Below are 13,085 nucleotides of genomic sequence, written 5' to 3' on the forward strand. Positions count from 1 at the left end.
GCAAAATATGCTCAGTCAGACCTTAACACTTATTTATTTCTTCATATATTGGTTCATGAACATTATACGACTCTGAATCGTGATGTCCAACATTTGCAATCTGAAGCTAATGATAGGACAAGAAATAATAACACAGTAACAAGTGCTATTTTACTCATAGTAATTTAACAAGGGCAAAGTGGGGAAACACAATTTACCTTCAACTATTGTTAAAATGCTGCATTGATGGGCTAATGCATTGCAAGTCTCTCTGTACTCCTCTTTTCCCTGGAAAAACTATTTTTTCTGTTGCGGGCATCTTAAAACAATTAAATGAAAACCTCTCTGTCTCTTTAGCTGCCTATGCGTTGATCCACATGGTGGTATAAAAAAGGGAAAAAAACCCACAAAATTTTGTTTGGTTACGAAATTCATGGTATTCATGACACCTCTGAGAAAAAACTTTTTAATAATCACCTATTCAAGCAGTATGATTAAAATAAACACCAAAACCTTCAGCTGACATTTAAACTTCATTCAACAAACACTTCCTAACAAGGCAAATCTTACTGTTTCCTGCTCTTACGTGGAATTTAGGCAGTTTCAATTAAATCACAAAGATTTTGTTTCTCACATTATGCCATTTAAAACAAACTTTCTTTCTGTAGAACACATTCTTTGTATAATTCAGCTATAAGTCTTTCCAAAAATTATATTAACAATTACTATGTAATTTAAAGACAGGCCTGAGCCACAGTATTTTTGTCCATATCTAGACCTAGGAAGCCTCAAGGTCTGAAGATGTTTATATTGAAGGATTTAAGTTTGGGATCATCTCTAAGCCGGATTACCTCTACCGTTACTCATTTTCCCACACACAACATCCTATACAAACCGAGTTCAACAGTATCTCATTCTGGTTTTCTATTACAAGGAAATTTGCCTCTTGTAAGCTCCAAGTCTCACAATAGCTGCTTGTAGGCTGAATGGTAGCTTCCTACATTATTCACTCACAGCCAGATTTTCAAAGCTATCTAAGTATCCAAAACCTGAATTTAATGAAAAACTAAAAAAAAACCCAAACAAAAAACACTCACTATGGTTATAGACACACTGAAAATGTCACTAGGCACCCTATCATTACATCGCATTCTATTATTATTTAGCTTTCTGTGTAACTTCAACAAATCTGGACAATAATTTAGATGAGTAGGCTATATTGAGGGTAAATAATCTTGGAGTCTTTCCCTGTTCCAGAGTCAAGATACAGACCCATCCTATCTCTAACTCCACAGTGGGAAGAGATGCAGAGGTGCACCTGCTACTCCCTTCTCTCTCACATCCCATGCAAAAGCCATAGGGTGGGTTTGTACATATGTACAATGATCCATCAAGTTCCAAAACTGGAATTTCCTGATATTTATCATAGCATGCCATATCAGGATGTTGCTTTGCCTTAACACACAGTTTCTAAATCCACAGTATAAAATTAATGAGTCTACAAGAAAAAAGAACCAGCTTAAACATCTATAAAATCATGTGCATACAGGTAGGGTGAACAGAGCTTGACTGTTTTCTGTGTCCCCAGTGTAAGAATTTGTATTCAAATAAAGGTAAAAGAACTGCCTTCAAAACAAATTAAAAAGTGTGGTTCCTCATAGAACAAGAACTTAAAACTCTGGAACTCCATAGCCCAGGATGTTTCAAATGCCCAAAAAATTATGTCACCCCGACGGGACACTGGATATTATTGTGAAGATTAACACACCAGAAGTGAATAAACAAAATGAAATCACATCAGGCTCAGGAATTTTCATTAAACAGACATTGTCTGAAGCTGGGACAATAATCTGCAGAAGAACCATTAGACTCTTGCCCTATTATTAAGTTCCGTTTGATTTCCTTTTGGCCACTGACAAGAGCAGAATACCTGTTGAGTAGGATCTTTGGTCTAGACTACTATGGATACTTTTAAATTCAGTTTATGGTCATAAGAGCAAAAGGAACTGGTGTTTAACAACTCATTATTCATCAGATGCATACATGGGACATCTTCAAATTTAGATTATAATATTAGTGTCAGGTACCCTTTTCTTGGTTTCTTTCCCTCCAACTCTAGCTACTCATTCAAATAGTCCATTTTCCTTCCCTGTCTGTAGTGTTTATGCAACTGGTTTTATGGCCACCTTATAAAACCAGGCTAATTAAAAGTACAGCTTAAAAAGAGGCATGTGGAGGAAAACTGACCCAATTTACAGAGGACACTCATTAGTTTAAACCACCTTCACCATGAGCATGATGATTCCCTGCTGATAGCTTAACCTCCCCTGGATCACATGATAAATGTTTTATTCAGAACTTAGGCAGGATAAGAGAGCACTCATGAACAGTTATAAGCCCATAGCCGATGGAGAAGTATCTTGCTAAACTATAGTGCCTCAGTACCTTTTTACTCACAGTAGGAATCGTATGGTTGCTCGAGGTAGCATGGTGTAAGCATATAAGACAGAACTTTAACTTAATATGACCTAGTGATACAGCTTGGGGAAAGAAGAGGAAGAACTGAATGGCAAAAAATTTGCCATTTTATCCCTCTATTATTGAGACTGCCTCACAACAGACATTGCCATTGACAAGCTTAGTGATACTATATATGTATGCATACATATGAAGTACTGTATTTTTTGTTAAAATAATTAACTTTATAGGTTGTGGTAATACTTAAGAAGTAATTAGAAATATAGAAAATGTGTACTAGGCAGACAGTATTACTGAAGGTACATAAAGATGCTGGGTTTGAAAACTTATTTTTTCCTGAAGAATAAAAAAATCAGTCAAGAGTTTACTTATTAGTTGGCCAGTTAATTTTTTCAATGCATGTGAGTTAAGTCTTGATAAATAATTTTGCAACGCAATATGTGTATCTACAGTCTGACCGCAGGTCCTCATTCCACCTCATGATGGTCTATCTTTGGATTGCACTCATGAACCAGGTAATTTGCAATTATATTTCTATTTGATCCTTTAAAGCAAGTTCAAAAGAAATCAAGCTTAAATTTCTATCAGTTACTAAATTTAAGAATAAAAAGAAGACTTCTTTTAAATGCATAAATTAAATTAAATACACTTTCACAATTATTGAAGGTGTTCTGGAGTATGATTCAGGTCACACCGAGAGCTTCCGAACAGCCCACACCATGTAAATTTTAAAATGAAGCAATAAATCGATCAACTGTACAAAGTGTTAGAACTAGTCTGACGAATGTTCTGGACATTCTGCCTTTAGCAGACATCAGTGGGTGCCTGTTAAGCAAAATCAGTCTTCTGTGATGTCTGAGCTCTGGCACCACAGTGGGTAGTTCTGATTTGGCCTGTGATTGTTTGATTTCCTGGTAGACTTTGAATCAATTCCAACTACATTTCTGGGACTAATAGTTGGACAAACTTGCCCCTAAGTCTCTCACACCAAGAGCTTTCACCACCTACCCTGAAAGGTACGGAGATTTGGAATCAAGTGAAAGGCAACAAGTAATGGTTTTCTGTTCTGCTTTTGAAAACATGCAAAACAATGCAGTAAACTGTGCCCTTGAAACGACTCTCCCATATTGTCTCATTTGCAGGGGAGATGCCACCAAGGTTACCAATATTGTAAATGTAATTTTAAAACTTTATTACTTGTCTCACTAATCAATTGCAGACTATTTGAGAAGTTGCACAACATCTGCTCTACCAAATTGTATTATTTGTGGTTGATGTTTTTCATGACTCCCACCAGTAACATTTTAAGTATTGTCAGCACTTTACATATGGACACAAAACAAACACTCAGAGTCCTGTAGTCAGTTTCTACAGTACAAGAGTCAGCTGTTCCCCTTTTCATTCTCTCCAAAAAGGCAAAGAGATTTTTCCCAGAACTATATTAAGCCTACGTAAGATAAAGTCAGGGAGGAGTAGGAATCACACAGATGCTTCAGATAGGATATTCTTTTAACTATGGAATAATTTCCCATAGGAATTAAAGCTGACAGCATTACCTATCTCCCCAGGCAGGATGCTGTGGAAGTCCATAGGATAAAGGCATCTGAGTCAGCTGTAGCCTATGTGCAAAAGTAAATTATGCAATGTCTACTAGTACATTTCTAAAGAGGTGATCTAGTTGAAGATTCCTGTGCTTGGGGCCAGTTTTACTAATTAAATCCCTAAATACTAATGCACATTATGCATACCCACACAATCAACCACTGTTGAGACAAAATCTCTGTATTGTCATGGAAGTTCGAGGGCAATATACTGGTGTATACTTCACAATAATTAACAGTGAGGTCATTTTCTTGGAAGAACCATCCAGACCCTGGTGATATCTTGAAGTACAAATATTTTACTGCTTAAATATCGATAATTAGAATATGGCCAGCTGCTCAAACACTAACCTGCCTAGTGCAACAGTTAGTACCAAACTAAATAATGCATTAGTGTTAAGCAACTAGTGTTGAATTCTTTACAATAACAGCAAGAAACTCCAGCTGGCATTGAAGGGTTACATTAGCTTCAATAGCTCTATTTCCGTGAGAAAGGACAATCTGATAACACGGGGAAAGCTTTCAATTATTTTAAAACCTGCCATATGAAATACCTTATTACAAACAAAGAGTCGGTACATACAGTCACTTCATTTATGTCCCTAAACTAAGTGAAAGTTAATTTCGTTTTCCTAAGATCTGGGTTTAAAAGCACTTGTGGTAGCATTCTGTTTGCTTTGCCTTGCCTTGCATTTTATTCTTCCCTGTAATTTAATTCATTATTCTTGTTTGGTTGATTTATCAGACAATGGAGGATTCTCTGCCTCTCCCTGCCCTTAAGTGTTCTTTTTTTCTTCTGCTTTAGCATTTACAGAAACACAAAGAAAGGAGCCTGAAGCCAAGTCTTAATGCATTTTAAATATTTGTCTTTTTAAGCAAAACCAAGGGGCAGATATATTGATTTTAAATACCTACAAGTACTTAAAATGTGTAGTTTAAACAGGGGGAAGTAAGTGCACATAGACTTCATTCAATAAAAAGTGAAGGAAAATAAAACTTTACCTGAACAAGGAGAGGTGCATTATACTCCTATAACAGGCACTAAGAAAATGGTAGTGAAAGCAGAGTAATGGGTTAGAAAATATTGTGATACGTTGCTTTGGAAAGAAAATACTTCCTAATATTTTAATGTATTATAATTATTGCAGCAAGTGATGAGAGTCGATGCAGTGAGTTCATAAAAATTATTTTCTTTTTCTTCTGTCTATTGGAAATATCTTATTTTCATATACAAATTTGCAGCAACTTGTAGGCTTTTCAGCAGACGTCCAAAACCTCAGCTCTTCAGCTGCCCAACCACTGAAAACTAAAGAAAATGTAAGCATCTTTTGATTTTCACACCTTCAGTCTTGATTACTGCACAAGATGTTGAGGATCTTAATTATCCTAAGTAGCTAATCCTTTTAATTAGGGGGTTCAGAGTGTATCCATTCTTGGTAATGGATGGTACTCTGTGACTCCAGCAACAAGGAGTTAAAAGTGATTTGTTTAATTTGATTCCACCATTTGACATAAACAGCTCATAATTTCTAATTTCACACAGTCAAGACGGCCAAAAATTCCGAACACAAATACATTCTTCTTCTCATTTACAAAGGTGGGATTCATGCTGCTTAAGGAATGTATTAAGGTATGTTTCTCTAATCCCAAGCCTAAATCAAGCAGCAAGCGAAACACATTTTCTTTCTTCCAAAAGAATCTATTGTATTCTTATGCAATATGCTTTTTGATGACTCTAGCAAAATTATGTGCATTTGCTAAGTACCTTGTACTGCCTGAAGTGTGGAGATATTTTTGCTAGCATATGTCCTGGAGTGAAGTTATTATTGCCATCATACTGAAGCATTCAAACTGAAAGATTATTTCAGAAAGAGACCTATTTTAATGTAAAGTCCAGATCCTACATTTTTATTCATGCCTTGTGCTTACTGAAGTAATGGGACTTAAGAAATGACACTTAAAGAACAGGCCTAGATAAGTTTTTCCTGCTTAACAAATTGTGGCACATTATGATGCATATATATGGAAATCCATCCACTTACTAAGACTTTTACTCAAAAACTTCTGAGTATTGAATGAGTTTCTGAGTACTGACATGCAATCACTCCTTTACTGTATAATGAAATCAGTTTGGTCATAGTTTGCAACACACCCTCTGTTGCAGTTGTTGCACGGAACAGAGGTCTGATGAATTCTATTCAGAAGGATGGTACAAAACCAAGACCTGTGGCCCTGATGTCATCATTGTGTTCTTTTCACTGGCTTCTGAGAGGCACATCTGCAAATTTCACGGAGGGATATGTCTTCATAGTCATGGAAGAACTACCTTTGAATGCCAACAGACATCACCATACCTTCTGTAAATCCTAAGGCACACTGCAATAAACTTAGATGGCCTGTGTAGGCTGGTATTCATGAAGGATAAATTCCCTGTCATTGAGGAAACAATGACAACATCTATTATAGAGCCTTACAGACAGAACTGAATAACTTGATTTAACTTCAGAGTTAGTTCTACTTTGAGCAGGTGGTTGGGCCAGCTGACATCCAGAGGTCCCTTCTAACCCATTTAAATTATTTTATGATTCTGACCTATTTTAGTTCTTTAGACTGAGTAAAATGATTCAAATTCAAAAGCAAAATGATTTCTCAGCTAACAACAGAACCAATGAGAATAATCTAAAAGCTTATTCTTTTAGAATAATCCTGAGGGAGTTGGGCCTGTTTAGCCCGGAGGGCATCTTATCAGTGCATACAAACATCTTGAGGGCAGGTGTCAAGAGTATGGGGCCAGAGTTTTTTTGTTGGTGCCTGGTGACAGGACAAGGGGCAACAAGCACATGCTGAAACGGGGTAAATTTCATATAAATATGAGGAAAAAATTCTTTACTTTGAGGGTGACAGAGCACTGCAACAGGCTGCCCAAAGAGGTTGTGGAGTCTCCTTCTCTGGAGATATTCAAAACCTGCCTGGACACAATTCTGTGCAATCTGCTCTGGGTGAACCTGATTTAGCAGGGAGGTTGGACTAAATCTTCCAAGGTCCCTTCCAACCCCAACCATTCTGTGATTCTGTGACAACATACTGGTTTAAATGTCTTCATCTAAAAAAAAAAAAAATTCAAAATCTAAATAATGTTTTTGTTTCGTTATCTCTGCAACCATCTCTTGTTAGGATCACGATGTATACTGCAGAGAGTACAAAAAAACTTGAAAGCCAAATGAGACAAAGCAAATATTGCTACAAGCAACTGAAATTTGATCAATTCACAAATGTTCAACATGTTTAAGCTTGAGACTTTTATTTCTTGAATTATTTTTTTAATCGTGGAAACTCTTATGCTTCTCAATCTACTTATTTCGCATGGTTTTATGATAGTTTCTTAATTTTTATGTTTTAATGTTGCACATTCTAATATAGAACTATAGAATGGCTGTTTCTCCACCAAAAAAAGTGTTGATTTTTCACAGGAAAATGAGAACATTATTGCAATCAACAGGGACTCCTGTGTTCACCCACCATGTAGGAGACAAAGAGGTCAATTCCTGTGAGGAAGGATTTGAACTCTGGTTGCCTACCTGCAATATAAATGTATGTTATGCCAAAGAGCAGGCTCAGATAAGTTCTCTGTCAGTATTTCCTATTGTAGTTGCTGCAACTCACTAAACACAACTTAAGACAGTGCAGTTCATAATGGAGAAAGATGCATGGGTACAGTTCCCAACACAGCTGGCTCCAGTAACTGCTGTCTTTCATAAATACAGGACACAGCCAATATGCTTCACCTGCTGTGTTCCTTGCGTGGTGAAACAGACTTTCTCTGCAGTAAATTGTCACTAGTAAATTTACAGTCAGTACCTCATCCATGCACTGCATAATCTCCAAACTCCTGCAAGGGCTTATAGAAGTTACTGGCTTCTCAGGAGCAAGTAACTGGCTATATTTCAGTTCCACATGAGGCAATGGCTCCTGCTGAGTTACTGCATATGCTGTCACTCAGAACACGGATATTTTCTTTTTAAAAAAGAAAATAAAAAAGTCTGATGAACTGCCATATTCTGCTCCTCTTCACACACCTTTGCTATCACTGTTTGTTCTGGGAGAAAAATGGAGGCATCTTCCACTGCGTGACTGGGGCATGTACTTAAACACCCCAGTGCCTGTTATAGAGCTTGCCCCCAGCTCATGACCAAAACAGACCTCTGAGTGCCCCCTTATGTAACTGGATGCATACATGTTCACACAAGATGAGTCAGCTGTACAGTCAGCTTCTTGGCAACTCAGCTAGTCCATTCCTGGCACAAGGTCACAGCATGTAAATCAACGTCATTTTTGACAGGTCTGCGACATTTTCCTATTATGGAGATTACACCACTTCCAAACACTCTTATTTCCAAACTATGAGTCACTATAACGATGCTGACTACCTATTTCTTCTTATAGACATCTATAGCATTTAATACAAATATTATCTCCAAGTATGTAATAGAGGGTGAGATTCAGCTCCAGATTTAGATGGAAACATTTAAGTTTCTACAGTGCAATGTCTCTAAGCTTGATATCTCTGTTGCCATGATAATTAGTGGACACTTAGTTCAAAGTATCTACTTTGGAACAAGAATATTGCTGTACTGGTCAGGATTTTTTTCTTCCTTAAGTACAACTAACTTTGGAAAACTATTAATAAGGTGAATTTCAATAGGGGTGCTGGCATTTTGGTCACAGGACACATGGTCTTTCTTCTGGCAACAGGCTGGCAGGAAAACGGCTGCAGCTGGATCGATTGTTCCACTGGGCTGACTCTTGCCTGCAGACTGTGAGTTGCACAGCCCTGCCTGATGCCTGTGGGAGACATCATAGTCTCCTCATCTTTGAATCTTTCCCTCGTTTTTTTCAGTACAGACTGACAAGAACTGAACTTCAGCTCACAGAGAGACATTAGGTATCTCTAAGCCTTCTATAAATGAGCTGTCTAGGTTCCCTTCTGTTCTCTGTAAAGAAGAGAGGTATCTCCAGAGAACAATTCTGCTGCTGAGGGGGATGAATTGCTTCAGAAATCACCTGCTTTTCTTTTCTGACTATAAAAGGAGCTTGGCCAATGAGTCGACATCACAGTTGCAAATGGCCAAAGTTCAAGGTGATCAGTCCCAACCAAGCTCAGAATATATAAATCTCGCTTTGGATAACGAAAATCGCATTTTTAGGTAAACAATAGTCCCCAGTTAAAAATACCTAACTTTTTTATTTAAACTCTAAATTAGTCCAGCTTCCTATGAAGCTAACTAAAACTGAAATATAATGGGGAAAGCTAGAAAAAGAAAATTAGCACAGACAAGACAGGGACAAACATTTAAAATGTGTATGTAGTCAAGCTGAATCAAAGCCTGCAGATTTTTATGGAGGAATAAGCATAGATTTGAAAGTAATTGACACAGCAGAAGGCCACCATTCAAACAGGCAGGCACTTTTTAAAAAGCAAAAGATACGTCTCATGCACAATTCTGTGTGACATATTCTTATGTTACATAGCATAAGTGAACATTTAAATAGCCTGTCCTCATTCAAGATGGTGCTGCACACACCTAAACACAAAAGCACTTAAATATTTCTGAAATTCTTTGAAAAATTCCAGAAAAAAACGTGATTATCCACTTTGTAGCCCTTTATTTCAAACACAAAAATTGAATAGATTTTTTTTAGTGGTACTGCTACACATGTAGATTGCTCCAAGTAAACACTAACCGTGTTAGCACGTTTTGAAATAACAGCATATGAACTTGTAATGGCTAAGCTGGAGCAATTTGTAACAACCTACATGCTCCTAGAGGACAAGAAAGGAAAATCCCTTTTTTGATTTTTTAATCTGATAAGACACTTTAAATGTGTGGCATTTTCCTTTAAACTAGATGACTAAACCATAAAATTGTTGTTAGATTTTTCTGAAAACCAGAGGGATGCAGCCTAGCAGAAAACCAACTTCAAGACTTTTTCAGTGGTTGTAACCGACTATAAAGTTTGGCATAAAGCCTATTGTGTCCCTACAGTGAGGTAGTATAGATCTAAATTTTGTGATTCAAACTACTTTTTAGATTCTGTGACACCACTGCATGATTTCAATATGCATTAATTTCCTGACTCATTTCTCAAAAGACAAAGTCCAACAAGTGACACTGCAGTGGCATCAGCAGAAAATCTGCCCTGGAACTGTATGTGCTTGAGATCTTCCAACCATCCTCTAGGGGGACAACATTCAGATGTTCCTCCGAGCTTTTGTGGCTCTGGCCTATTTAAAACTTCACAGAGGTAATTCCTACAGAAATAAAAATTGTCTCAGCTATGTGAAGATTCAGCATCCCAACACGACTGACTGTAATTCTGGATAACCAATTAATGTCATTTCCTTCTGTGAGACATTTACACAGACGTAACACAACACAGCATTCCAATGTGAAGGTGAAGAGATGGAAGAATGGGCACAGGATTTAACTCTGAATTACTCTATAGTATTGTATTAATGTTCTACAACTCTGAGACAGACGATGAGAGTCTTCCTTAGAAAAAACAGTAAATCAAAAATTTGACAAACCCGTCTTCTTCCAGTAGACTTTGACCTGAAGTTGATTGTCCTGATAGAAAGGAGTTCCAATTTTTAGAAAACGAGTGGTTTTCCTTCTTTGAAAGTTTGGGTAAGGATCTACCAGTCCTTTCTGTGGTTTCCCAGCAGACATCCGTTCCTCTGCAACACACAGAACAATCAGGAAACTATTTAGTTAGTATGGTGCTGTAAAATGACTATGTTAACTGTGCTGAAATTCAGAAAATAATACTATCTTTCATCCAAATTATCTTATTTCAGTATCTTACCTGAATGAAATTAATATAAGGAACAAACTGTCCATAATGGTTGAAAAGAATATCACCTGTTTGATATTCAGTCAAAGAAAATATTTTAGACAGGGACAGAAAAAGATAAATATATTATTATATGAAAAGGCTCTGAAATTTTCTAAAGAATCATAAAGAAAGGGACTGTATTTATATCCCCAAGAAGAAGAAATGTTAACAGACTGACTTTTTAAACAGACATAGTATCTAGCAGTACTTCTGTATAATCATTCAGTCTTTTTATTTGTGCAGTGTTTGAATATGCACAAAAACCAAGGACTGCATTGAGTGTAACCCACAGAGTGCCACATGTGGTTATTACATAAAAGTAAATATAGTCTTTTGGTATGCTATATAAGAACATTGTGGTCAGATTAAAGATCTTTTTTGCCCACTTTTCTGTTTCCAACAGTGAATGGTGAATGCTTAGGGAAACACTGTAAGAGCAGAATTTTCTTTCAGTAATTCCCTTGGTTATACGTGCCTAGCTTCCAACAAGCAATGGTAATGGGATGTCTTTCATCAAGCCTTTTGTTTGGCAACAATTTATGAACATTTATCAGAGTTGACAGTATTTCCAGATATTTTCAGTTGAAAAGGCAGCAATGTTGATTCAAACTGCAATTTTCATTGCACATTTGCAAATATATCCAATCCAATTAAGAGGATCAGATTATAAACAAAAAAAAGCTGTATAATTCAATAATACACCTAAATGAAAACTAGAGTCCAATAATTAGGAAGTGGCAAATTATTAATTACATACTTGAGAGAAGGAGGAAAAGGCTCAGATTTCAATAATTGTCACAAATAACAAATAAACTGGAACATTTTGCCTCACAAGTAACATAAAATTGACCATTTTGCCTTACATGTAGCTTCAGCTGAAACTCACTTGCTTTATGGTCAAATCTTACTTTCTCAGCCCTTTCCTGAATCTGGTACGATTTTTCATTTTCTTTCTTTGTTTTACATTAAAGTAAAACTACCAAACTTAAGGAAATTCTTTCTCATGGTAACCATAAAGTCTATGCTGCCTACATGGAAATCAAAAATCTATTAGGTATTCCTCAACTTAAAGTATTTTAATTTTATTACATCTCTGCTTTGCTATTCTCTGTCTGCTCCACTTCCAGAAAAACCAGGACACCAATTTAGAATATTTTTATATAAAGATCAAGGAAGAGTCTTGCTGCATTTCCCAGAAGTGAAGCATACAAATATAGTGAGGCAACATATTTCTGAGTGTGGGGAAATATAATGCCAGAGGGCTGGGGTCAAAGCTCACAGAGGTCTGCGGGACTAAATTACTTCAGTGGGTTATGGACTATCTCTATTCTGACAATAGGACCAGACACCTTAAACCCAGAGCTTAATTCCACACAGAGCAGAGCATCTGACAGTGAAACTTCAGCAAAATTGGCATGTTGCTTCTGGAATTACTTCCCAAAGGCTATGGAAGTCCCCAAATAAAGACAGGCCATGAATGTCATGTCCTAGATAATATTTCAGGCAATTTTTTTTTTCTTTTTCGTATTTCTCCATCTGCTTCTGAGTACTCTCAAAAGTAACTCAAGCAGGACTAGCTCTGTACCTAACTTGAGTGAGATTCAGAAGATGAATTTGCATCTCCTCTAGGAGTAGTTTTTATTTGCTTTTCTACATAAGCTACAATCTAGCCATTTTTTTTAAATGTCCAAAAAGGCCTAAATAAACCTCTCGGCAGAGTGCTCTATTCACTAAAATGTGTGACATCAGTGTTTAGATTCAAAGAATCTTGAATCCTTTACCTCAAAGTTTTAGTAGTTTTGTTCAGATTTGTCTGTAAACTTATTACTGAAATACTGTACTATAAAACAAATACATGTTTTAGTTTTTGCAGGCACTGATTTGCACTTAGAAAGAACATACTGCTCATTAACTAAATGGATGTTCATAATTTGAGCAGAACAGTCAAATACTTGAAGTATATGAGAATACAAAAATATTATTCTCAGTATAGTCTTAGTCTAGTTTTAAGAAAAATACAACAATTAATGAACCTTTTAGTACAAAAAGGTCACCCCAGTAAAGCAAAATAAAGCACCAGGCATTACAAAGTCTGTACTAATTATACATAAGTAGACAGCAGACTTTCACAGA

At 36.6% G+C, this 13,085-nt stretch overlaps 1 protein-coding gene across 1 annotated transcript in view; it reads right to left on the reverse strand.

The window, feature by feature from the left end:
• ANOS1 (anosmin 1) overlaps positions 1–13,085 on the reverse strand; it is a 136,394-nt gene that overhangs the window by 19,373 nt on the left and 103,936 nt on the right. Inside the window, exon 9 of the mRNA XM_027750797.2 lies at positions 10,645–10,794. Coding sequence (XP_027606598.2) covers positions 10,645–10,794 — 150 coding nt within the window. The remainder of the gene's footprint in view (positions 1–10,644; positions 10,795–13,085) is intronic.

This window comes from Pipra filicauda, unplaced genomic scaffold (assembly GCF_003945595.2).
Source record: "Pipra filicauda isolate LSUMZ 115617 unplaced genomic scaffold, ASM394559v2 scaffold627_size207744_pilon, whole genome shotgun sequence".
In the NCBI taxonomy this organism is placed as follows: domain Eukaryota; kingdom Metazoa; phylum Chordata; class Aves; order Passeriformes; family Pipridae; genus Pipra; species Pipra filicauda.